This window comes from Xiphias gladius, chromosome 1 (genome assembly GCF_016859285.1).
Source record: "Xiphias gladius isolate SHS-SW01 ecotype Sanya breed wild chromosome 1, ASM1685928v1, whole genome shotgun sequence".
Taxonomy (NCBI): domain Eukaryota; kingdom Metazoa; phylum Chordata; class Actinopteri; order Istiophoriformes; family Xiphiidae; genus Xiphias; species Xiphias gladius.
The window spans coordinates 16270399-16295658 of NC_053400.1; the positions used below are offsets into that span (position 1 = coordinate 16270399).

The window sequence follows — 25260 nt, forward strand, 5'->3', positions numbered from 1 at the left end:
TCCACCCTGGGGAGAGAAGTGAATGAGTGGGGGAAGAAGAGGAGAGGGGGAAATTTTGGAGTGAATCAGGTGTTGGGTGACTAAGCCAACATAGAGGTAATGAGAGGCTGTAACGAGGGACATCTATGAACTGACCTCATGATTAGTAGCACTGTGAATCTCACTTGATGTTGTTGTCATAAGAAAAGATTCTAAGTGATCAACTGAGGTCGCCAGTGTGTGAAAGCTGCTCACTTTACGTTAATGACAACTGTTTGCTATTTTAAGAATTAACATGTTAGCATCTTTCTGCCAGTCCCTGTGCATAGATAATTAACTTCGTTAACAGAGTGTGGCCTTTGGAAGACTGTCTAGACTAGCAGCAGTGGGCTAGCTGAATGAGACCACACTGGACTCTCTATCCATTATTGAGCAGCTTGGGAAGCTGAGCAACTCACTGAAAGCCTCCTCACAGCAGCCCAGTGCCACAGTCCATCTGAAACATTAATTAGGCTTGTCTTAGCCTGGTCTTTTTCCATGGTAGTATCTCCTGCTACCACACCCATCCCCACAAGTAAACATACACAAACAAAATACACAGCCCTCCCTAAAATGCATCCATGTACACCTAACCTAGCTGCTCAGACAAGGTGCTGTCCTGACCTTTTCAAATATTTTGACTCAGGGTTTGGACTGGTCAAGCACAACCGTTTAGTACCGCAGCCCTGTTCGGTGGGGCTATGAGAGACGGTTTCTTCAACACTATTAAAATTCAGTTGTATAAAAGTAAACATGTTTTTTACTTTTAATTGTTTACATTTTACTCTCGAGCCCTACTGCATTTTTAAGTTTAGCGAAAGATTTCGATTTCCTTATGGTAAGTATTTTCTTATGAATGATAAAGGTCATAATGTTGGTCAACTTCACTTGATGTAATCATAAGACAGTGCCTGAAGTCTGATTGCATCACTTTATGTTATACTTAGCGGTTGTTTATTGCATGTTTTCAACAATCATTTTCCCATTTTCTATTTTCATTGTATTTTTAAACTATGTTTACATCAGAACCACCACATGTAACTAATTCTTGAGATAAAGTTTCATGTCCATTTCAAATTTTTTAATGGTGTGTCTGTACTTGCAAATGAAATTACATTTTTTGGAAATACTCATGCTTCTGTTTCTAGCCTTGGAAGTGATGTGCATTTATTTTGTCACATAAAGTATTATAGACTATCCCAAGACATTAGACCAACAGAAAAATCATCCCAGCCTCCCTCAGAGCGATGTCTTGAATTTTGGGTAGTACTGGGTAGATTGTTTACTTGTAGAATACTACATCTGCAATCTAATCTTCGGTCACATGTGTACACAGTAGCACACCTTACAAACAAACACAAGTATAACATTGAGCCAAACAAAACCCACTGAGCCAAGCAACTGTGATCAAAATGGGGTTAATCAGTAGCTGAGTAAGCTCTGTCACGTCATGAGTTACCACGTACCTAGTCAGGGTAAGATAAATGCTAGGCCCTCCCTTTGACATGTCATTCAGTGGTCGTCAGCTGAGGCTCAGGGTGTTCATGGGATTTACACTGATGAAATCTGAGCTAATTGAGCCAGCAGAGACTTTCAGCGTAGAACTAAAATCACTCATGTTTGAACCCCTTATCAATTATACATTTAAATTTTAAAAAAGATGTAAGGTGAGCGTTTCCCTGATCACCTAGTTAAACTCAAATGAGCTGTGGAGCATATGCATGTCTTAATGACCTCATTCTGCCCTGCTGCCACAGTACTGAACAGCTCAGTGTGGACACTTTGGACTCTGACTTTGAAACTTTTGACTCTTTGCCAAGGATCCTCATCTTTGTATTTAAGTAATCACAGAAGAGTTATTATGGCTTAGACAGACCAAAACATAAAGTTTTAGGTGGCTTCACACAGACACTATTGGTCATTGTACAGTTGTTCCATTGATGTTTGAATAATTTGTTGTATTCAAACTCACTGGCTTTAATTGGTGCATGTGAGTGACCTAAGATACCCTGTAAGTGCTGGGGTACTGACTGGGGATATGCATACTTTAAAAGTAGGACAAAAAAGGAAGAAAGAGTGGGGAAAAGACATGAAGGCATGAAAACTGCATTAGGCGGTGGCAGCCAACACAGAGAGAAGGATGTGAATGATTCAAGAAGCAAAGGGATTAATAATGCAGGACTCCCTCTCTCCCTCCATCCCAATGTCCCTCTCTCTCCCTCCCCTCCACTCCCTTTGCCCTCTGCCTCCATCCTTTTGTATATTTCTCCTTCATTCTCTGTCTACTATATTCGCCTGATTTGTCCTCTTTGTTGTCAAGTCACTGACCTAACCAGTAGGGGGAGCTCTCATCATCAAGCCTCTGTTGCTTGCTCCCACTTCTCTTTCCACCCCTGCTGTGTGCAGGTTTGAGACTTTGCACCACATGTGAGCCTTATCGTAAAAATTGTTGTTAGATGAAGTAAAATAATTTCAGTGAGTTGCTCGTTGACTTTTCCCATGCCTCTTTTGTAGATGTATGCCTGATGTAAGGTGTATGTCCATTTGTCTGCACCTACATCACCTGTGTAACCTCTACCAGTGCTCTTTCCCCTCTATACCTCATCACCCTCACCTAAGCCATGGGCAGAAATGACCTGGCCATGGGAAATGATGACCTAATTTAATTGCAACACTGATGGCCCGTCAGGAGGCTTTTAATTACCTGCTCATGTTTCTCCCTCTCTCCCTCTACCCCCCCTCTCTCTCTCTCACTGGATCCTACAGGACAGAGCTCTAATGGGCAGCATAACCAGGCTATGTGACAATGCCATAGCGCTGGAATCATTCAAAGGCTCTGAGAGAGAGACCAACCCACTCTACAAAGATTACCATGGTAAGAACACACACACTTGCTTATCTTTCTGTATTTTTTCCATCAAGTACGCACACATACACACAGGCAGTGCATTAAGGCTGGGGCTGGGCTGTGGATGGAGGCAGGGCAGCCCCCTTGCAGGCCAGCCTGTCAGTGCGCGTTAGTGTGCTGCTGCTCAATCAGACGTGCTCCTCAGTAGACAGGCCGGGGGGGATTCAGCTGCCACGCTGTACCCCCTCTCCCTCGCACCGTCACCCCTCCATCCCTGCCCCCCCCCCCCCCTCCAGCAGAGCCTCTCTCCCTCTCTCCCTCTCTCCCTCTCTCCCTCTCTCCCTCTCGTCTCGCCCCCTCTCCATCCCTAGTCCTATACCCCTGAGGCTCTGGAGCAGAGCAAACCAACGCTGGGGAATCGATATTCTCACCATCACTCTCTCTTCCTCTCTGCCTCTATCTCTCTGTCCCTCGCTCAATGTCTCCATGGCCAGCATGCTCTGCTAATAAATGGAGGGCAAGGCTTTCAGTCGGGGAAAAGGACACTAGTAAGGGATGATTGGAGAGAAGGGAATGAAGAAAGAGGAGGGGAGGGCACTATTGTTTGTCCCTACTCTCCCAGTCCTCACCATCACTTTTCCTGTATGGTTTTACCATTCACTCTTTCTCTAGCTTGCTTCCCTCTTTTCTATCACTCTATCACACTCTCCACGCATAAAGGTCAGTTTAAGCGAGTGGGGTATTTTTAGCCGTGCCTCTCGAACTCTCCCACTCACTCTTGCGCTTTTTCTCTCATTTCCCCACTCCCTCCCCTCCATGGGTTAGACAGCCCTGGTTGTGACAGATGAAGGGATGAGGAGCAAAAACATTCAATGGCAGATTTTTGTTTCATCCAACAGCATGTTTTATTTACAGAATACATCCCATAGTGATCACATTCCTCTGCATTGAAAAGGTAGGTGGTTTGTAAACCCATTCAACATATGAGTGTTTTAACATCCTATGAATTACAAAAAATGTTCTTTGGAATTTGGAATTAATATTATTTAAATGTCTTGTTCAAAAATATATTTGCCCTCTGTTTAACCAGCCGAATAAATTCTTGTTGGGTTGTGAAATACATTTATGTGTATGACTGTTTTGATGTGTGTTCTTTAGTGCAAACGCATCTGGTATGTGTGTGAGAGTGCGTGCGGATGCGCGTGCGTGTGTGTTTGCGGCAGCAGTTCAGGGCTGCTCAAAGCATGCTGGGAAGCCTGTCACTGCAAATCAGGCAAGGGGAAATCACCCAAGTGCACAGAGGAGAGAACCCACCATCCCCCACTTTCTCTGTCTGTCTCCCTTTCTCCATTACTCCCTCGATCTCTTCTTTTCTCTCTCACGCTCATTTGTACCACTCCACTTCTACAGTATTTTTCCAGTTTTATGAAAATGTAACTTTGTAGTGAATGGAAATGAGGAATCAAAAGTAAAAAATCCTCCAGCGCTTCCTCTTAGCTGTTTTAGGAGTCCTTAGCTTGTGTGTTGTTTCCTGTCCCTCATTGCTCTAATGATTTCCAGTAATAGTTGGCAAATTTTCTTACAGTACACCAATGCTCCAGTCCATAGGGAAAAAAGAAGAGGAGTGCAGATATAGAAATGTTTAAAGATATCTGATAACAAGTTATTTCTGTGGTGGTTTTGTTTCATACTAAACAGTAATACTTAATTTAACTGCAGTACCATCATGTTTCTAGTTTCTGCCTTTGGAGTTTGCCTACTGTAACTATCAAGCTTAGTGCAGATGTTGTCATCTGTAGAATACAGGTTTGTTGATGCGTGTCCTAATTTTATAACTAAACACTATATTCTACTACATTCACTCCATATACTCATGTAGACGAGCATAGTTTACTTCAAATCAAATGTAGGACAAATGTAACCTTGATTTTAGAGCAACATTTTCAAAAATGCACTTTATAATCAGAAGGTGGATCCCTGAAAACTTCCTTTTAAGATGCTAACTGTCACGCATGCTTCAAGGGATATCAAGTTTTATAGTTATCAAGAAGAAAAAATTGATCCCTTCGGTCGTCATAAAACTTATTTGAAATGTACAAAGGTTTTATCCTTAGAAATTTTTTTAGCAGTTGCCGCGTTCAATCAGAAATAGCCTGTTACATGTAAAACAAATGAAGACATACATTTGAAAATGTATTTAACAAACAATTCATCCTTATATGAAATCAGAGTGAGATATCAGTCAATATTTGATAGTTGCCCTGATACAATTAATATTTTTTTAAAAATTTTGCCAGATATTTTAAAACAGGTGTAACAAGTATAATAATGTGGATGAAATTCTTGGAGGTAGTTTGTAGTAAGTCATAGAGAATCTTGCATGTGTAATTTGGGGGAGAAATAAAACTCTTAATGATTTCACACGTAAATCAGAAAGCAATAAAAAGCGCTTTCAGCTTTAATCTTCTCTCTCTGTCCTTTACAGGCCTGCTACATGTACGCCAGGTACCTCACCTGAACTGTCTGGCGAGTCAGCTCCCTGACCACAAGGACCTGGCCTTTAAGCTCAAGAGAAAACAGTTCAGTATTGAGGTATGTCGTCTAGGTTACTCAGCATACCCACAGTTTCTTCATAAACAACACATAGTGTTCACTGGTTCTACCTTCTTGATGTATTTTTAATGCTGTCTCTCAGTCAGGTTTTTTTGTTTAGTTTTGTTGCCTCAATTTTACTGATGTATTTTTAGTAACTTGCCATGTAACCATTAACCTAAAACAAGAGCTGAATTCAGATGCAAAGTAATTATTTATCAAGAAAGCCATTACATTTTTTCCTTTCATCATGTTCATAGCAGTGCTGAAATTAAGTGCTGATGATAATGAGAAGTCTCTCACGTAAGCCAATCTCTGTCAGCCTCTTTTACTTTTATCTGTTATTGGGTGGCAAAATCAAAGGTGAAGCTATTGATTATACACTGTTGCTGCCACACTTTCTCCAGTGTAACATCAAGAGGCAACAGACTGAGAAAAATTTCTGTCTATACTGTTTGCATGAATATGCAATGAAAAAATACCAGTGGCAGTTTAAGTTAAAGGTGTAGTTTGCATTTTTGATATACTGTTGTAGTATGAATTAGTCACCAGTCATGATATTGATGCATGGACATGCCCCCAGCCATCCACGACAGAAAAAAATAAAGCAACCACAACAAACAGGGTTGCACTAACGGAAATATTTTAAGCCACAATAGCTCTCAAGTGAGCACATTTTTCACAGTAGGTGCTGTTTACTTTGTCTAGCAGGTTGATGTTCATTCATTCCACATGGCAGCAGCCATGACCTGTTGAGAAAAAGGAGCCGTAAGCAGCAGCTTTACTTTACACTGTAGACTATAAGCTAATTTATTGGGCAATGTGATATCCAATGGGCCTATGCCGAACCTTCTGAGACACATTGGAGTGAGGTCTGAAGGCTTAATCGGGCATAGGAAATACATAAAAAAATGTTTCCTTCTAGAGGGAATGGTTACATTTTTTTTTTTTCTTCATTTGGCATCATAGTTTAAAAATTTTTGTTTGAGCTTGACCATTTTGAGTCTGTATAGAATAGAACCCTTTCCATTTCTTTTATTAATTTTGATTTATGATTTTTCAACCTTTTTCACTGTCTCTTCCTGTCAGAGACGCATCCATTTTGCATGTGTCACATCATCACTCTCACTCTGAGCAATCAATCTGTCACTGAACTACCACTCTAGAGGCAAATTAAGGGGCCCTCCTCTTAGCTCAGGCTCATGATTGGTCCTCATTACATTATCATTACCTTATCACACCCTCTGGTCCCTGGCTCTTAGTGAGTCCCATTGTCTCAGGCAGGAGGTGAAAGGGAGGAGAGGAATGCCCACCCTCCCCCAAACCTCCACACATCTTATGGTCAGCCCCTTCTCATTTTCTGCCAGCCTGCACCATCCTTCTAACCCGTCCTCCTGTCTGCACCGGCCTGCTCCCCCTCCTTCCTCTGACCCCCCAGATAGGCCAACCCAGTATAGATTTATAAGGTCCGTAAAAGTCAAGGTGGTTATCCTCAATGGTCTTTTAATTAGGCCTCTCTATTGGGGAGGCCAGGGGGCCGAGGCCTAGAGCATCCCTGTAGCTCTATGGGGCCTGGATACCGTGTCATATATCCCAGCAGCACATTGTTAAGACCAAGCTTTGTCTGTCTTCCTTGTTTAAGGAGCTTTATTGGAGTTTTTTGTTGAATGGGAACCATACACTTGTATTGCCCTCAGAACATAGCATTAAGATGAAAAACTGAGTTATACAAAATTCTAAAATGACCGTGATTGTTGACATAAGAGAGTAATAATGTGAAATGTCAATCACAATCCTTGGCCGTGACACATTGTTATGTGGCAGGGAATTTCCCAGAGAACATTGTATCATAACACCAGTCATGCATTAAATCAGTCAAAACATATATTAGTCATCGTAATATACTATTATGTTCTTGTGTTGTGTTCTATGGAACTGTGATTGGCTGTCATTAATTTGTAAATCACCTGAGAGGGAGATGTCACGAAGGGTACGAGTGCATTTTGGCTCGTCATCCCTTGTTGCAGAGGCATTGGTATACCTGTGTATAAGGTCACACACAGAACAACTGTTGTGCTCTGACTACGTTACTCATTGTATACCGTGTTTGACCTGTTGGTCATCTGCCTCGGTGGGCCACTGATTGACACATGAGATGGTGATTGGAGTCTAAGCCCACTGTCTGACATGTGACAGCCAACACCATCCCTACTAATCACCTCATTTACTCAAGCTACAGGACTTCTCTGCCTGGGGCCAGATAATACAGAATTCTCTTACTGAGTTTGCTCTGCACTGCTCAGTCTGTCTTCTTCCACACATCTATCGTGGTAGAGATAAAGCACTTCTCCTGCTGCTCTGCACTTCTTTTACCTTTTGACTCCTTTTCCATATTTGAAAAGCAGCAAATTCAGCCGCTCTTTGTATATCATCTATCTGGATTAATATATGGTGTGGCGGTGAATGACAAGTGATTGACAGCACTAGCTTCTCACCAGCTGGGTCAGGCAGCTACATGTCACCCAACTGCACTTGGAGTCATGTTGATAACTAACTTCTTAACTGCTGTTTGACTCACGCTTTTATCAGCTAACTCTTCAGGAACGCGGAAAAGTTTTTGTTTGCCTGCCCGCAGAGTACAGGTTTTGTTAATTAAGACATGCTCTTGTATCTCACGTATTTAGTTATTTCTAATAATTATATTTTTCTTAATTTGATATGTTTTATGTACATTCATTCCCAACCCCAAACCCAGCACCATCAAAGTTCTGCTGGTTCCGTGTTAAGGTTACCACGGAAACGGTTGATGTTTCCGAGAGTTCAACCTGCGGTTGATGAGCAGTTATTAGCCATGACGCCTGAGGCCAGAATTAACCCGTGGCCCTGTCTGAGCAGGTAGGGGCAGTGTTTGGTGTTTAAACAAGATTAACACATACTCATAGAAACGTACACAAACATTGTTTGCTCCCACACATAGAGATGTTGACATTCATGAAAAGGCAAAATGCATACTTATTGAGAAATGCACACACGCACATATGTGACAGAAACTTTCTCAAACACGCATATGTGTGAGAATTTTTCCCACTCACTTATATTAACCAACACCGGCTTCTGTCAGTAGTTTCACAATGCATGATGCTTTGTGGATGAATTTCTGAAGAATGCAGATGGTATGCAATTACATTCTTCTTACCTTTGTCTGACCCTTAAAACTGACAGGCAATGTGCCTGTGGGGTACTGGGGTGCTAGAGTCAGGTCTAGGGGTCAAATACAGTATAAGAGGGGGATTTGTGTCAAATTAGTCTTCTCTTAGAGAGGCTATTTGGAATTGTCTGTTGCACTGACAAGCTATGTCACTATGGCTGTGTAGGCTGTACACATGTATTTTTAAGGAAAACTAGCCTTTGAGAATTTAAACTTTTATGTTAATGGTTTTTTGTTTGATTCATTTTGGTGGTAGTTTGAAGTCCTCAGTGGAGTGAATCTGTATAAGAAAGATGTGAGAGATTAGGATTGCATGTGATCAAGTTCCCAAGCCACATTAATTTAATGTAGGAGTTACATTGCTTCCCGGTTTGTGTGAGTCGGAATTACGCTTCTGAATATCCGACCTGATGCTAAATAGGGCAGCGTTCAAACCAACTTTAGCCCTGCATGAAAAAACAAAGCCCCCTTCATTCATTAGAGTGGGACCACTTCTTTGACGCCGTGGGTTGCCAACACAGAGGTCACTGGCCAAAAAAAAAAAAAAAAAAACGCTGGATCGTCTGGCAAAACCATTGAACCTGGCTCAAATTCTGTTGAAGCATAGTGCAGTGCAGTTAACAGTTCAGTTCTTCTTTCAAGATGTTCTGGTGGCCTGTCAAATACATGCAAGCACACATTCCTGGTAGATTACTTTGTAACATGAACGCCATTTTTCTACCGTTTATCTCTCAATCACAGAAATGAAACATAATATAATCATTGCAATCATATTGACAGCATGAATTGTAAAAACTTGTTTCAGAGTATGATAAACTGCTGTGCAGTGTTTTGGCATCTGATTCGCCTAGAAGAACATGGATCTGGATTGAATTTCATCGACTCACTGGTACTTGAAACAACAGGCCTCCACTAATGCAGCTCAGTGCTACAAAAAGCAAACAAACATGGATGCCTTGTGTCAGCCAAAGTCCAGTGTTAAAGGTAATTAACCACAAATGTATTTGATATAATGCTAGGCTGACTATGCAGTGTATTTTTGTAACCCTCAGACGACCAACTTTGCAATCATACCAATATCTCGCGGCCAATGACCTTCCATCCCACATAACATGAACTTGACAGGAGCCAATTGAATAAATTCTTAGGACGAGTGGTGGGGAAGCAAAGAGAATGCAGAAAAATGGGATGAAGATGGTGCTGAGTAGAAGAAGACTTAAGCAGAAGAGGAAGGCAAACTGAAAGAGTCCGAGAGAGGTGTGTGGAGTAGGTTAATGTTTTTTGGCATGTCCTCAAAACGTCTTTAAGACAACGCCTGTGTCTGCCCCCCGTTGAAGCCTGTGGGTGCTGAGGGAAGGGTGTTAATGGACCTATGTGAGGAACAGAGCGAAGGCTTGGAGAGGAGGGGGGAGGCAAAGGCGGAGAGGAGCCGTTAAGTGATTCTCAGGTCAGGTCTAATTAAAATGAGGGCTTTTCCTCAGAGGCACCAAACCATCTTATTGAGAGAGAAATAAAAAGGGAGGGAAAGAAAGAATTGTAGAATGCAGAACGAGTTAGACAGAGACCCAGTCCTCAGGGCTTGTTTGTGTATTTGTTTATATGTTTGTTTGTATTCCGTGCCTGGTCGTATATCTACTTCCCCATGTCTCGAATTATGCTTGGTACTAAAGATCAGAGAGAAGCTGATATTGAAAAGAACTCATATGGAGAAAGAACTAAACTGGGTCATTCAATATGTACTTCTAGTAGATGATCACTATGAAAATTTGCAGATTGACAATAAACTTAATACAAACAATAGTCTTACTGGATGTCCTGAACCTATTAGTAGCTTGCAAAAAACCTTAGGTTCTCCACACATCTGCCTGTGAATCCTACGTCTGCCTTGGGATTCACGATCAGATGCGAATGGACCTTTAGAATAATATTCCACTTGAATAATTTATACTTCCTCCCTTGGTGCATACCAGCCTCTGTCGCATTTTAGAATGAGGTGTGCTTATGGTTTGTGCATATATGAGAACAAGAGAGTGTGAGAGCTTGGTGCAGGTCAGTCAGTAGCACGCGATCATACCCCTCCGCCGAACAATATTCACAACATACGTCAGATTTGCATTTATTATTTAACAGTGACTTTATCTATTCTGCAAATGTGCATGTGTGTTTGAAAAGGTGGATATGTGGGGGGGGACAAACGTGCAAGTTTTTTTGGGTTTGTTTGTTGTGACATCTGCATGATGGGACCTTCAAGTGGTTCAGGTTTGCTGCACACGCAAGTGCATGGACTGATGTTTGCTATTTCTATTCATTTAGAAAACCAAACCCACTTCACTAATGCCATTCTACAACCTCCAAATGTCGTAAAGACTCCACTGAGTTTTGTGCCCCCCCCCCCCCACCCCACCGTGGCATAGATTGTCTGAAGTGAAGTCAAGGGAGCCTGGGCATAGAGAATGTGCTTGTTCTGACAAGGTCAAGGTTCAGAAATGATCAAGGACACTGGCTAAAATAGTCCCCAATGTGCAGTAGCAGCTGTGATTGTTTGTAGTAAAGTCAAAGCTCAGTAAGAGAATATCTTGGACTTTGCCGAATATGCTGCCCTCTATACTACATCATCACAACGCTGAAACGTTTCTTGCAAACAGACAGTGTTAACGAAAAACAAAACAGGGCATATGTGCTCTTCCTGCCAGACTGGGTAAGAGTGTGGTCTGCCTGAACTCACCCTGGAAGTGAAGCTGTTTCATCAGTGAGCAGTGAACCCTTAACATGGTCCATGCACCAATCAGCCCCTATCAGACTAGACCGGCCACACTGGACTCAGACCTGATTAAAGTAGCCCTAGTTGTCTTCAGCTCCCATTAGAGAGAGGCTGTAACTTGCATGCCACCCTACATCCATGGGGTCTTGTGGTACTATAGGGTATATGTAAGTGTGTTCAGAAAGGGCTCACTATTAACATAATGGTAGTGACTTGGGAACCATAGGCCCCCTGGTGCTCATAAACTGGGTCTTCACTGTATCTCTAGTTTCTGAATAATTTTATTGTTATTTCCTTTTAGAAAATGGTGTGTAATTTTGCCCTAGGTCCATGCACTTTTTGTGCAAGTCCTAAAAAATGTTGACAAGAGTGGCAAATGTGTTCACTGTAAATCCTTTAGTACTTTTCCTCAGTAATTGTTTTTCTATCAATGTATTTTTATGCGCATTTTGAAGTATCGTATTAGGAAAGATTGATGGAAATGACAAAATTTGAAAAAACTTCCTTAATTGTGTCAAAAAGTTTTTACGCTCGCTTGAGGTGGTTTTTGCCATTTTTGAAAAAGAGTTAATGTGCTTAACAGGAAATGGAAACACCTTTTCCGAATACGTTACGACGTAGCGCACATTTAGCTTACATGACTGATCAACTGTTTCCTCTTCTAGAGAAGAAGGAGAAGCTGTTTCCGGCATCTTCCTGTCTCTGAACAGCATGAAACATGGCCAATACTAGCCGACCAATTGATTGTCCATTTGAAAAAAAATTCCTGAAGCTCTCTCTCCAGTTTTGTCTCATAGATGGCAGATACAACTGATTTTGTTTCTTCTTCTTCTTCTTCTTCTTCTTCTTCTTCTTCTTTGAAGTTTTTTAGCAGTTGGCCAAAAACTTGTTTTTTCCAGTTTGCGACCTCTACTACTTCTTCTCTGTTTATTCTAGCCATGTATACCATAGGCTATAATTCCACCTTCTAACGACACTACATAGGCCAGTTAATTTGCTCAAAACCAGTTGATGGAAACGCACCTAATTCGCATTTTCTTTTTCTTTTTTTTTCTTTTTTCACAACATTTCGAAAGTTTACTTCAGATTTGCTTGAAAATTATATGGAAACACGACTATAGTCAGATATAATTCATAATTCATACATTTCTTTTGATCGTTTGTTGTGTAAATCTAATACTTAGACTTGGTGGTTAATAGAAAGCAATAAACATATATACGGCAAAAAAATCAAGGCTACATGTTGGTAATATATATAAGTCCAAACAGTCAGTAATCAATAATCCAGATATTAAGCACTCTAAACAATGTCCATTCTAATATTGTCCTGAAACATTGTTACCATTATTACTGAGACTTGACTAAATAGTAGCAAAAGGCAGTGATTGTCCCATTTTAAATGAGGCAGTCCCTTCACAGCTGTTGGTCCACAGAGAAAGTTAAAATTGCCATCATGGGCACTAACAGCTCCATGGTCGGAGTGGTTCAAAGGTGGAATGTTGATCCGGAGCAGGAGCATCAAACTCAGGAAGGCTCTCTGCTTGGGTCCTAAAAATAACTTTCCCACACTCTCACCGAACATTGGGGGGGGTTGTCAGGAGGAGGAGTGTGTGTGTATGTATTTCTCTGTGTGTCTGCTCAGTGTTTATATATCTTATGCGTTTGTGATGTGAGTAAATTTGAAAACACAGATAATGTTTCAAATGGGGTGCTGTCTACACTAATTTTCAGATTGTTTTTCTACAAGGTTGTTTCTAAAATGGTAAAGTCTCTTCTTCCTCTTCAGTAGTTTGGCAGAAAACAAATTTGTGCATTTTACCATCCTTTGGTAAAGACTGGAGTTGAATGGATAGATACTTTTTTATATCGATATGACCATATATTCTACTTGGTTTTAGGAAGGTGAAACTCAGTTCTGATCTGTCTGCCGGTTTCTGATCGGTCTCTGAGATCACTTATTATTGACAAACGTTTTTGTGTCATATGAAATTGTTATTTGGTCGAAAGATAATTTGCTAACGTTAATTCCATGGCTTCTGCATTTAGGCCCTTGATTAATCTGAATTCAGTGCAATGAGCTTAAATCATAAACATAAAGATTTGTCGTCAACAACACTTTTAGTGTGAGATTGGCTATATTGACATACAGCACCAAATACATGATCACGGATAGAGCTGGTATGGGCAGAAAGTTGGCTTTTTAAGAATACTGCTGTATGAAAGTACTCGGTCATATGTGTGAAGGTTGACAATCAATTTTTAAAAGCTTGTTGTTCTTGCTACAGCGTGAGAATGATGTCTTCGAAAAGCCTTTCCACATAAGGAGACAGTCTTATTGTGAGGAATCCATAATTTCTAGACTCCTCACAACAGAATGTGTGCTTACTTGATTCGTTTGCATCACAAAAAAGTAGGCTTAGAGATGAGATCAGTTGGACACTTAGCCTTTTTTTAAATTCCTTCTCTGTCAGCAATCCCTCAATGAGACCTTGCTTGACGAAAACAAATTGGGTCTCTTGATCCTCTTTCTTTCTCTTTATCTCCAAGCACACCATAAAGGCATTTGTTTCAGCTAATCATGGCAGCTACTTAACCCCTGCTACTGTGAATATGGTTGTATTTAAAAAGGATTCACCCAACAGTCAACACAGAGTTGTTTAAAGCAGTGTTGGCCATTGAGAGAAGTTGGCCGGCTGCTGAATGTAACAGTTCTCATGAATTTTATGAGGGCAAGTTTCCATGTCCTTCAGAGTTCACAGGTGGCTATTGAAAGGCCTGACCAGATGATGGAGGATGGTTAGGACACATATAGATCCCTGAATAGACTTTAATTACACTCAGTAGATGAGTCACAGGGCCATTGGAAGGACATGCCTGCACTTCAAAAGGCAAGTTAGAGGGCAAGGTGATGGCGCCTTATCAAAACGTTCGTGACCCCATCCATGATTCAGGACGCATGTGTGAGTCAGTGGTCTTGTGTTTATGCAGCAAAAATAGAACGATTTTCGTTGTGCATTTGTCAGTGAGTGTGTGTGTGCTACCTAATACACATACGTGAATGTGTGAAGGTGGGGGAGGCACTGGGTGGGGGAATACTCCAGTGTGTGGCTTAACCAAACTTTCCTTTTGTCCCTAACAATGATGAGTGATGATGAGTGACAGGGGTGTTAGGAGTGGGATCTGGGGAACAGAATGCACCTAAGCAGTGCTCACTCAGACCCAAACAAAAGGCAGCAAAAGGTCAAATCTGAGGCAAGATGCTTATCCACTGGCATATAATATTGCACCATGGTATGGATCAGGTAATAAGCTAAAACATTTCATGTCTCTTTTCTGTGCTCAGGCTGACATGTTAGTATTATTTCAATTCAGTTTCTCTACAATCCTAGATCATTTTGAAAAGGACTTTTGCAATCCTTTTTGAAGTATACAAATTTTGTAAGTTATTGATTATTGAAAGCGTTTCAACTGGGAGTCTTATCACATTGAGCCCATAAAATATACCTTGCCTTTTCTCTACCTTCATTTTAAACTTTAATAATAAAAAGTTGCAGCGAGATATTCACTCTCTCAGTATAACTTCCTTCTTATAATCCAAACAAACTGCATATCAGAATATTCCCTCTCTATGAAGCAAGTGAGAAAACATGCACAGTTGTTCTTTTGTTAGGCAAAATCCATACATTCTGCTTACACAACCCAACGACACACACACCCCTCCTCTTACCTCCACACACACATTATGGCCCACTGCTAGCTAGGGATGAGGACGACTTGCGTGCAAGTATTTCCCAGGAGGCAGTTGTAGACTGAGGTTTCTGAGGCGCGGGGATGGCTCTAGATGGCGGTTAGCAAGTAACCAGGTTTTTTTTTTTTTTTTCTTTTTCTTTTTTTCCCGCACTCCTCCTACCCCTCCCCCTTTCTGAGCTCAGGCAGTGATCGTAATGGGGGATGACAGCTCACCTCTCCCTAGCGTGCCTACGGTCCTCCGAGCGTTAGACCCCCCCCATGTAACCCCACTACCACCCCCCAAGTCCCGGAAGGCCACAAAGGTTACTCCATATGTTAGTCTGAGTATTCTTATGAATCTTTTTATTTCTTTTTCAGATAAATATATTTTCTGTCAAGCTCTGAAATTTTTGTATAAATCCAATATTTCTGCTTGATTCCTTCATCATAACTATAATTGCCCAATATGGAGTGTCTTCCATAGTTTTATTATTTTATTAATTTTATTTTATTTTTTATTTTTTTTGCTCTACCATTCCTGCCATCTGTTATTCTGTGCAAGTTTTGACTCAGCGGTGTGAAAAGATCCAGGGCTTGGAGTTTCACATCTATTAAAGGCTTCATGTTTGGAGAGGGAAGTGATCTGATGGCCTGATGTTGTACGCTCACTTACACAGACTGTTTGTATGGGGACGTCATGTACGCTTGCTTCATCACCCACTGTGAATGTGTGTGTGCATGCATGTGTGTGTTTGTGTGTTGCCGCGCCTGTGTTTAGCATGCATTTAGTACTGAAAGGGTAGCTTTACATGCCTTTACATAGGTTTTGGTTTAAGTCTGCTAAACATTGTTTCATTAGTTTACTTTATTTGACAAAAAGTAAGACAAACATACAGCTCAGCTTAATTGCTACGTTCAGAAAGTTTGAAGTAATTCAATATTGTTTGTTCACTCAAAGGTATGATGGAAATATTTTATGTCTCTGTTCTAGACACCAAAGTTTTCACTTATAGAGTGACTTCATTGACTCATATCAGAAATAATTTGCTCACCTCAACAAGAGAAGATCGCAATGAGCGTCCCTCTCCGGATAAATCTCACAGGACATGAAAGTAAACAGCCTCCTTTGATGCACATTCTTAAAAACACTCTGACATTCAGTAGTCCTCGTTTCAGCTTTCTGCATCAACAGAAGTCTTGCAAGGAGAGAGGAGATGTAATGCACAAAATTATAATTAAGTCAGTACAGTGAATTCCTTGCGCCCATCAATAGATAGCACATCTGGGTGTTTGCATATGTGTGTGTGTCTTTGAATTGTAGCAAGAGTGTTAATGCCTGTGCAAGTCTTGGATAACTGACTAGTAAAATTGTATAATGAGGAGTGTTTGTACTGAGAGGAGGGTTTGCGTGCTTAGATGGGCGAGGAATAGCGCACAAAAGCATGTGTAGTGGTGAATATTAGAGAAGGCAGAGTGTTAGCAAGGTCACAGAAAGTAGTGCATTCCCATCTCAAACTCACTTGCTCTCCCTCTGTCTGTCTCCCTCTCACTCTGTTTCTTTTGTCGGAGGCTTCCTCCCTCTACTCCTCCTTTTTTAATCATAGTCAGCTTTTTAAGAGTGTTGCTTTCGTTACATTCAAGCCCCTCATTCAAACTTAACTGCTTTCACATCAACTCTTTTCACCTCATTTGCTACCAGACACAAAGTCAGCTTGGCATCTTATAAGCTGCTGCCTGTTTTAAGAAGTTGTAATCATGGTGAACATTCGAGCTAAACTGAGTTGCCACGCCTCAAAAAAAAAAAAAAAAAAAAAAAAGATAGGCGATCTCATTTGGATGTTCGGACAGAAGTGCACAGATACAGCAGAACTGCTGTTGGAATCAATCTGCAAGAGTAGAATATGCAAGATAAGTGCCAAAGGGTCTGTGTGCAGTGTCCCAGCATCTTCTCCAAACACCCTGCAGCCTAAAGTGGAATCCCAGCCACGCCCCATATATCACCCCATGTGATGTTTGGAGACGCATTCGGCACCTACCCTGGACGCACACACAAGCCTTCTTTCTTTTCTCAATCTGGTGTACAAGTGCATTACCACTTCTGGCTTTAATGGAGGCCTACATATCAGAGAGGAGGCACTGGCCTGGTGTAATCTGACTTGTCTTAATTACAGACAGTATCCAGTAATAGGCTGCTTCCATAGATATCAGCCATTAGAGCAGTGTCTCTGACAGGAGAGGTCTGATTGGCTACGAGGTAGGTGATAAAGAAGCCATGCCTCATTTACCTCCAATTTTTTTGTTCACACATCCCTGTATTAAAGTCAAGCGTGAAGATGGCAAAGGCCTGTGTAAAACTGATTTATGTGCTCTCCTGTGCTCTCCTAGCTAATCTGCTCCTCCTGATTGCATTGTCAGCAATCAGTACTTCTCTACAAGTAAATTATTTCACTGGATGGAAGTTGTTGCAGGAAAGTTTGAAGTTTTCATTAAACGGTCCCTTTTCTGAACCCATTAAAATTGATATCACTAGTGCATTCTGTGTTTCTCTTCAGTGAGCTTATAAAAGGATTCTGCCCAGGTCTTAGGCTTGTCTGTGTTGTTTCCCTTCTAAAACCTCAGACCAACTGCTCTTGTCTCCTAATTTAACTAAACCACAACAAGTGTCCTCAAAAAGACTTTAAAAAACATGAACAAGACGTTCTTCTTTGAGCAGACTTTTACTGTCTCCTCTCAACTATCTGTACTTGGCTGACTTTCTTCTCTCCCAACAAGTATACGCACACTATCTGACCAACTCAATGTGTGCTTTCCTTGAGGGTGAGCTTGGATGTTATGATTTACATTGATTTAAAAGATGACCAGAAGGATACTGATGATAGATTCACGATCCTTCCATCTCACCTATTCACTTTGAATTTGTTAACGCCAGAGCGGCATGTGATCTGATGACATGATATGTTTGAGTAATTCTGCAGACGGCTTCACCATCCATTTCAAATGTCATAAAACAAAGTCAAACCATTAAAGATAATATACCCATTATTAGTATGGAAATTAGAAACGGAATGCCATAGAGTACTGAAAGCTTGTCACTTGAGTGACAGTTAAAGAAACTCCTGGTTCAGTGCACTGTATTTAAGATATGTTTGATGTTTTTCAAAACTCCATATTTGGAACATTATTATCGGGTGGCAGCTCACACCTTGTTGGTATTTAAGACGGATTTCAATGAATATTATTGGATCCTAGTGGCAGTTGCATTTAAGGGTGCAGCTCCCTCGTAACAGGGAGGTGTCGTCTGCTGACAGATCACTGTCTGGATGAGAGAGCACAGCAGCATCCCACCTCATTACCGTAGCAACACACTAACCGAGGGACCGACACACTGCTCGCTGTGATTAAGATGTAAATTTCCTCTAATTGGAATGTAAATTCATACATTTATATGAAGACGTCAGCTGTCAAATTGCAATATTGTGTCCTTTTTTCTCCCTCTCCCCTGTTCCCCAAGCAGGGACTAGGTGCCTGTAATCTGTATCATACTCCCGCAGCCCATCCTGGGATTTGCTGTTTGTTTAATGGCGGGCCCATTGTCCTGCTTCCAGCTCGTCATTGTAATGCTTCCCATTCATGTTTCTGTGTTTTGTTGGAGTCTGATTTGCTCTTGCTACCTGTGTTTGTTCCTCCATGCATGGCTGAGCCGTCAGGGCTTTCGGGATGGGGAGGGACTTTGAGACGGGGCTGGGGTCATTGGGTGGCCGTATTTTGTGTGTGCATCGATTACTTCTGCTGAATGTTTCTCAATGCAAATAAGTCTGCCACTTTGAGAGGAAGCACATGTATCTGAAGTAATTAATTTTACCCTTGAATGCCAGCTGTGGTGTTGGTTTGATGTGTTCCAAATTGCGCTTTCTCACCAAAAAGGTGTTAATTTAGGGATTTGGCAGATGAAGTAAATGTGTTTGCCAATGTATATAGCCCATATAACTGGGTTGCAAAGTTTTTTCCTGCTAATTCTGAGATTGTGCCATCATGGGGGATTGTGATTGTGAGATTACATTGTGATATGACACATTGAGACCCAGTCACCTTTTAACTGACACCATTTAGAATTCTCTCCACTCAGATTTCTTGTTGTAGCCTGTTTACCACAGCCCTGTATACGATAAATTCTGTAATTTTTCTGACTTATTCAGATGGGATCTCTTAAGTGGATGGATGAACAGAGGATATGCTATTATATGGTGTGTTAATCGTAATAAAATTTTTAAATAGTCAGTCTAACTCAATCTTGAAAGTACTTTATAAGAACTTTTTTAAAGTTACCTTTTTCTTGTGCATATTTTCCACATAACACTTGATACTCATTGGGAGAAGGAAAAGATATTAGTATAAGATATTAGTATTAGTATAATAAGTATTTACATGTAGGATGCTTTATTTATATGCAAACTGACAGTTCAGACAGTTCAGACTTCAGACAGGATACTAATCCTGTTTTCACACATCAAGCTTTACCAACACCTTTCTGTACAGGTCATTTGACACCGCATTGCACTATTGCAATGCCTGTTCGAGGATGAACTTTTCTCTTTCTTTTACTTTTTTTTCTTTCTGCCGGTGTCCTCTGCATTGGCACACATACCAAAAACAGTTTTATAAGAAACTGTATGTACATTATTGTAAGTCGTGTTAAGGTGTCACAGGCTAAAAATTGTAGCAAAGAGATAGAGAGTTTGCACAGCATATTCTTCAGAGCTCACAATATTAAGGATTCATAATATTGAGCTGTCGCCTCAATGACTTCATTGGTCTCAAAGGTACAAAAAATCCTTCAGTAAATGAAAGTTTATCTTTACAAACCACAAACCACAGACACTCGTGGTTGTGAGTTCATCATAAGTTAATTAAATAATTTCCTTTTGTATGTGTAAAAAAACAGAACTGGTTGGCATGCTGGATCCTGCCCACTCAACATGTTTTGATGAATACAAAGAATAGCAGCTTGACTTCCTTTTATTTGTATGTTTGTGGATTGTACACATCATCAAGCATCTCTGGGTGTGTACTCTAGGATCCTACATATCTCCTGTACATTCCTCTCAGGCACAGCTAGTGTGTGAAATCTCACAGGTCACGCAAACCTTTCTATGAAGGAGGTTCAGATGCTGGAGGTGGTTGTTGGCATGTTTTCCAGGGCACTTCCTCTATTTTTCACACGCTTTCTGAGAAAGCATTATTGCTGATATATTGAAATATGTGTTTGTATGTGTGTGCGCCTACAGATCTCAATCAAATAAAAACAATAAAACATAAACCTTAAAGACAATGTGATGTGTTCACAGTATATCTGTGTGTGTGAAGGGTGCTGCAGGGTTTGACTACAGCATGTGTAGGTGTTGTAGGATGCAGGTAATTAAAATCACTGGAACTACCAGGAGGAACCTCCAGGCAATGACAAGCAGGGAAGAAGGGAGAAAGGGTAAAGGCGCCCTTCTATTTTTAGGTCCAGCTGCAGGTCATGCTAGCTGGACCTGTGCAAAAGACACAATGGTTTTGTAAAAGGCCAGTATGTGGTCACAGGCCCTGCCTGTTGTTGTGTTGCATTTCACAGAGCCTTGGTTTCCCATGCAATCCGATTGAGGGTTGAGCTGTACACCAGGAATCCTGACAATGCTGCTATAGCATGTTGACACTACTCCACCCACCTGTGGCACCAGATGTAGATGCAGCGTTCCCTCCCTCAATTATCCTTCCGTCAGGAAGGAATCCTAATAAACCTGCTCCTTTCACTTCCATTCCATCCATCACCCTCTGTTCATTACACTGAATCAACAGCGTGGAAAGCTGACACGTTCCCAGCCGTTGTCCCTGTTAACCAGGAATCTGCCTCTGGTCAGGTGAGCCGGCCGGTTCTGGTCATGTGGGTTATTTTCAAGTTCAGGATGTGCTTGTACATCCTGGTGACTGTGGAGCAGCCTATCAGGAATTGCATCCTGCTGCACCCCCCTTCCACACCACCCTCAGCAACTTACAGTTCCACCCATCACCTGACTGTTCAGGTGTCAGATGAGGAAGTGAATCATTTCTTTTGTCCATGGGTGCCAAGATAAATGTGGATAACTTACTGTACAATGTGCTCCTTGATTGAGATTTAGAATTTTTATAATAAGGTCTTTTATTCGTTTGAATCTTTTTAATCTTGACAGGCTGTATAATACGACCTGTCACTACACCTTTAGTCTTCAGGCTCTTTTACCCACAGTACCATACAATTAACCAGGCTTGGGTCACTGCAGTTACAGCACAGACATACACGAGAAGGGGTACGGAGGAACTGGGGCAGAGAGAGAGACAGACAGAGGAAGAGAGAGAGAGACCATTTCTTCCCCCAGGTATGACAGAGTCACTCATGCAGAAAGATCCCACATGGAGGGAGGTGGGAAAGTGGACAGAGTGGGGGGGGGGGCATGAAAGAACTCTTGGCTTCCTCTCTCGTTTGTACCCCCCTTCCCTGAAAACACATCTGTCTTCTTTTCTCTGCCACACACCTTTTCTACATTAGTAACGAAACTTTTCACTTTTAGAAGCTGAAATTGTTTTCTCATATTTTGGGTGGCCAGAAACTGTATTTTTTGAGAGTGGCTCTTGTCACATTTTTTTTATGCCACCTGCCATATTTTGTCAAACTTTCTGAGGATGGGGCTCTTTGGCTGCTAGTTGGTTCTCTTTTTAGCCAATGTTCTTTGGCCCTCACACACAGTGCTGTTACCATTACCCCAAGCGGTCCGTCTTACATGCAAATATGTGTCTGCTCTACAGTGATCACCATTATAGTCCGTGGCAGAGCTATCTCATGGCTGCATGCATTAAAACAATTAAACTTTGCCCCTCCCCCGTCACAACAATCATCTGCGGATGTGTTGGGTGAAATTTAGCAAGAAATTATCATTTTCTGAATCACTTCACTCTCCTTGCTCTGTGTTTGTTTCATTCTTTCTCTTTCTCCGTTTCGTCTTTGAGCTCTTTAAAAGACTTGCAGCCCCCTGCATGTTCTTCTTTTTGCTCCTTTTCTCTGTACTTTTTTTTTCATCATTATCCAACAGCACTTTTCTGTGCGTGCAAATGCTTTCTGAACGGCGTCCTTTCTTCCCTTTCAGACTGGATGTCATTGTTACTGCCTGTGGGCTGGGTGTATTTATTTAGGGGTAATTGGTGTGTGGATGAGTGAGGTAATGAGGTGCATCCACACTTGGCTGCTCCCCTCCCTGAGAGCCTGAGACAGACGTAGCCTAGCTGGGCTCCAGCTTGAGCTGTACCACACTGCTGTCTCCTCCACACAGGCCAGAATGGCTCTTTCATACCCAGGTGGACAAACACAATCACTGGAGCTGATACCTCAATGAGGCGTCTGCATTTTGAAGTGGTGTTTGTGTGTGTGTGTGTGTGTGTGTGTGTGTGTGTGTGTGTGTGTGTGTGTGTGTGTGTGTGTGTGTGTGTGTGTGTGTGTGTGTGAGAGTGTGAGAGTGTGTACGCGTGGGCACATATCCTTGTGTGTGTTCATGTGCATGTATTTGTGGGTGGAGAGGGAAAAACAGCGCTTGGTTGTTTGCCTGTTTCTGTCCTGAGTCCTTGTTTGTCTTGCCGCGTGTGTTTGTATAAGTGATTTTCCCTGTGTGTTTGTAAGTGCATGTATATCAGGCTGAGTGGGTGTTCAATGGAGCTCAAGGAGGACCTTTGGCTCTCATAGCCCCCTGCCAACCTCAAACTGCCCCTGATGTCCTGGAGAGTTACCTAATGATTTCACTTACACCTCCCTTATCTGTCTGGCCCGTGTGGCAGCAACCGTCTGACGTTTCAGCCTTTACATGCCATTTGCTGCCTCATATCGTGTGAAATTCAATTGCACAGCTCCAACTGTAGCCAGGGTAGGGGGATCTCTCTCTCTCTCTCTCTCTCTCTCTCTCTCTCTCTCTCTCTCTCTCTCTCTCTCTCTCTCTCTCTCTCTCTCCTCTTCTATCTGTGATCTCCCTCTATTTGTAAAGACAAACAAACAGTTCTACAGTCACACTTTTTTCCACATCATCTCGGAGCAACCTTGCATTTTCATATTTTAGGACTCTAAAGTTAACACTTCATTTCATCGCAGTTTGCTGGTGACAGACTTTGAATGAGCGGTAGAAGTTTTAAACTGGAAAGCTTGGATGTTTGAGGCTGCCCACAGGTGTTCAGCAGATAATATTATGCATAGATTGTTTTGTTGTTATCAGAGTAATTGGTGTAGACCTGCCAGCCTTTGATAGACACACAATTACTGTATGTGATGCATAAGTGGACTCATTTTAGGGCAGGATTTTGAGTTGCTAATGGTGCATTATTCAGCTTTTGGTCTGTCCCCAAAAGTGCTGGGCCAAATCAAACACACCGCTCCAGGGTAATTGAGGCCCACTCTGCACCCCCTGCAGTGAGCAAGGCAGAACTGTAATCCCCTGACAACTCTGACTTGGCCCCAATCTGGCAGGCCGCCCATTTCCCAGCAAAACACCTAACTCGGCATCGGGGAGAATGAAGAAGCTGATAGTAACATTTGGAACGCTTTCCAATTTTGTTATTCCTTTCAACTCAACAGCAGTCTGTATCAATCTTTGTAGTTACCCTTACTTTTTTGTTTTAAACTATAATTCATACAACATAATTGCACTATAATTATATACGTCAAACTAATTTACTCATTAGTCTCCTCAAGCTTTTGTGGTTTTGTGATCAAAGGTTTTTGACAAATAAACTTAACCACCCTAACCACAGAAAATTTTTCACTTTTCTTTTAAAACTATTTTGCCCTGCAAGTTTTCAGAAACTCTTCCACAAAATGAAATGCTCAGTAATTACAGAAAATGTGAGCAGAATTTTAGTGTGAACTTTGGGCTGAAAGTCGTGCATTCTGTTCATATCGTGAGCTACAGTTTTGTACATTTTGGAAAAGAACGTCATCTTTATTTTATCTGACAGACACTCTACTAACCAACCTGCTACTTGCAGCATTCTACCTCTAGACACTGTATCTACACTGAATATTGATTATTCCTCAATTTCATGTCAATTCTAAAACAATTAGCTGCCCACGACTCCAGTGCATCCACATGTGGAGCTGTGATGGTGCAAAATTTTGACTGACCATATCTTTGGAATTTCAGATCTTTTAGAGTTCTGTGTAATTTTGTATATGGTATCTGGGTTGTAGAAATATAACCCAAAAATACAGATTATTTTTGCTTTATGTTCTTTGTATCTTAATAAATGCATTCTTACCGTAGCAGCGGTATCAGCTAGAAATGAGTTAATATCTAATCTATTGTGTTATCTATTAATATGGTCTTCGTTTAAAAGATCTAAGTTATTACTGTGTCATATTAGGCACAACTACAACCGCTACGCAATCTTTGAACAGTCCCTTTCACTTGTTTGTTGTCATCTGGTTTAATGTAATCTTGAACCATTTTAAGAAGCTAAAACAAGTCAATGCTGACACTCAGGAAGAGTTTTCCTTTTCTTGTTATGTGAGGACTGTGGTTTTTTTTTTTCTTTCCAACCAGAGCTGATTTTACAATTTTATGGTCACATAGGTGCAAAGTGCCCTTTCAAAGGCTGTGATTTGTCCCACACTTAATGTAACATGCTTGCACCTTCTGGGAAAATGAAAGTATAACAAACATTTCAGTAGTACCAAATTTGATTTGTGATGTTAAATTGACCACAGAGTAACATAAAGTCTTCATCAAACATTTGATATTAAATATCATGTTTTAACACAGTCCTTGTGATGAAAAGTCTGCAATTTTAATGTTGTTGTAACAGGTGGATCAAGTATTGCAGATTGAAAATCATAACCAAAATCATTTGACAAAAAATCTGTAAATTTTGTTCATCATGATATCATTGTTGTTTTTTTTTCTTGAGTTAAAACCATTTTTATTTTAACTGTTTTTAAATCCAGTTGTTCTCTGCAGTGCCACCTCCTATAGGGGTCATTTGCAGAGAGGGTATCACATACATTTAGCTCTGTCTCTCTGATTTTTAACTCTAGCATGCATTCTCCCCAGGCCC

At 41.2% G+C, this 25260-nt stretch overlaps 1 protein-coding gene across 2 annotated transcripts in view; it reads left to right on the forward strand.

The window, feature by feature from the left end:
- The window catches only part of elp4 (elongator acetyltransferase complex subunit 4), a 54324-nt gene that overhangs the window by 17135 nt on the left and 11929 nt on the right, over nt 1-25260 (forward strand). For both annotated transcript variants that reach the window (XM_040134141.1, XM_040134132.1), the window contains 2 exons: nt 2785-2893; nt 5352-5458. In XM_040134141.1, the coding sequence (XP_039990075.1) occupies nt 2785-2893; nt 5352-5458 (216 nt within the window). The remainder of the gene's footprint in view (nt 1-2784; nt 2894-5351; nt 5459-25260) is intronic.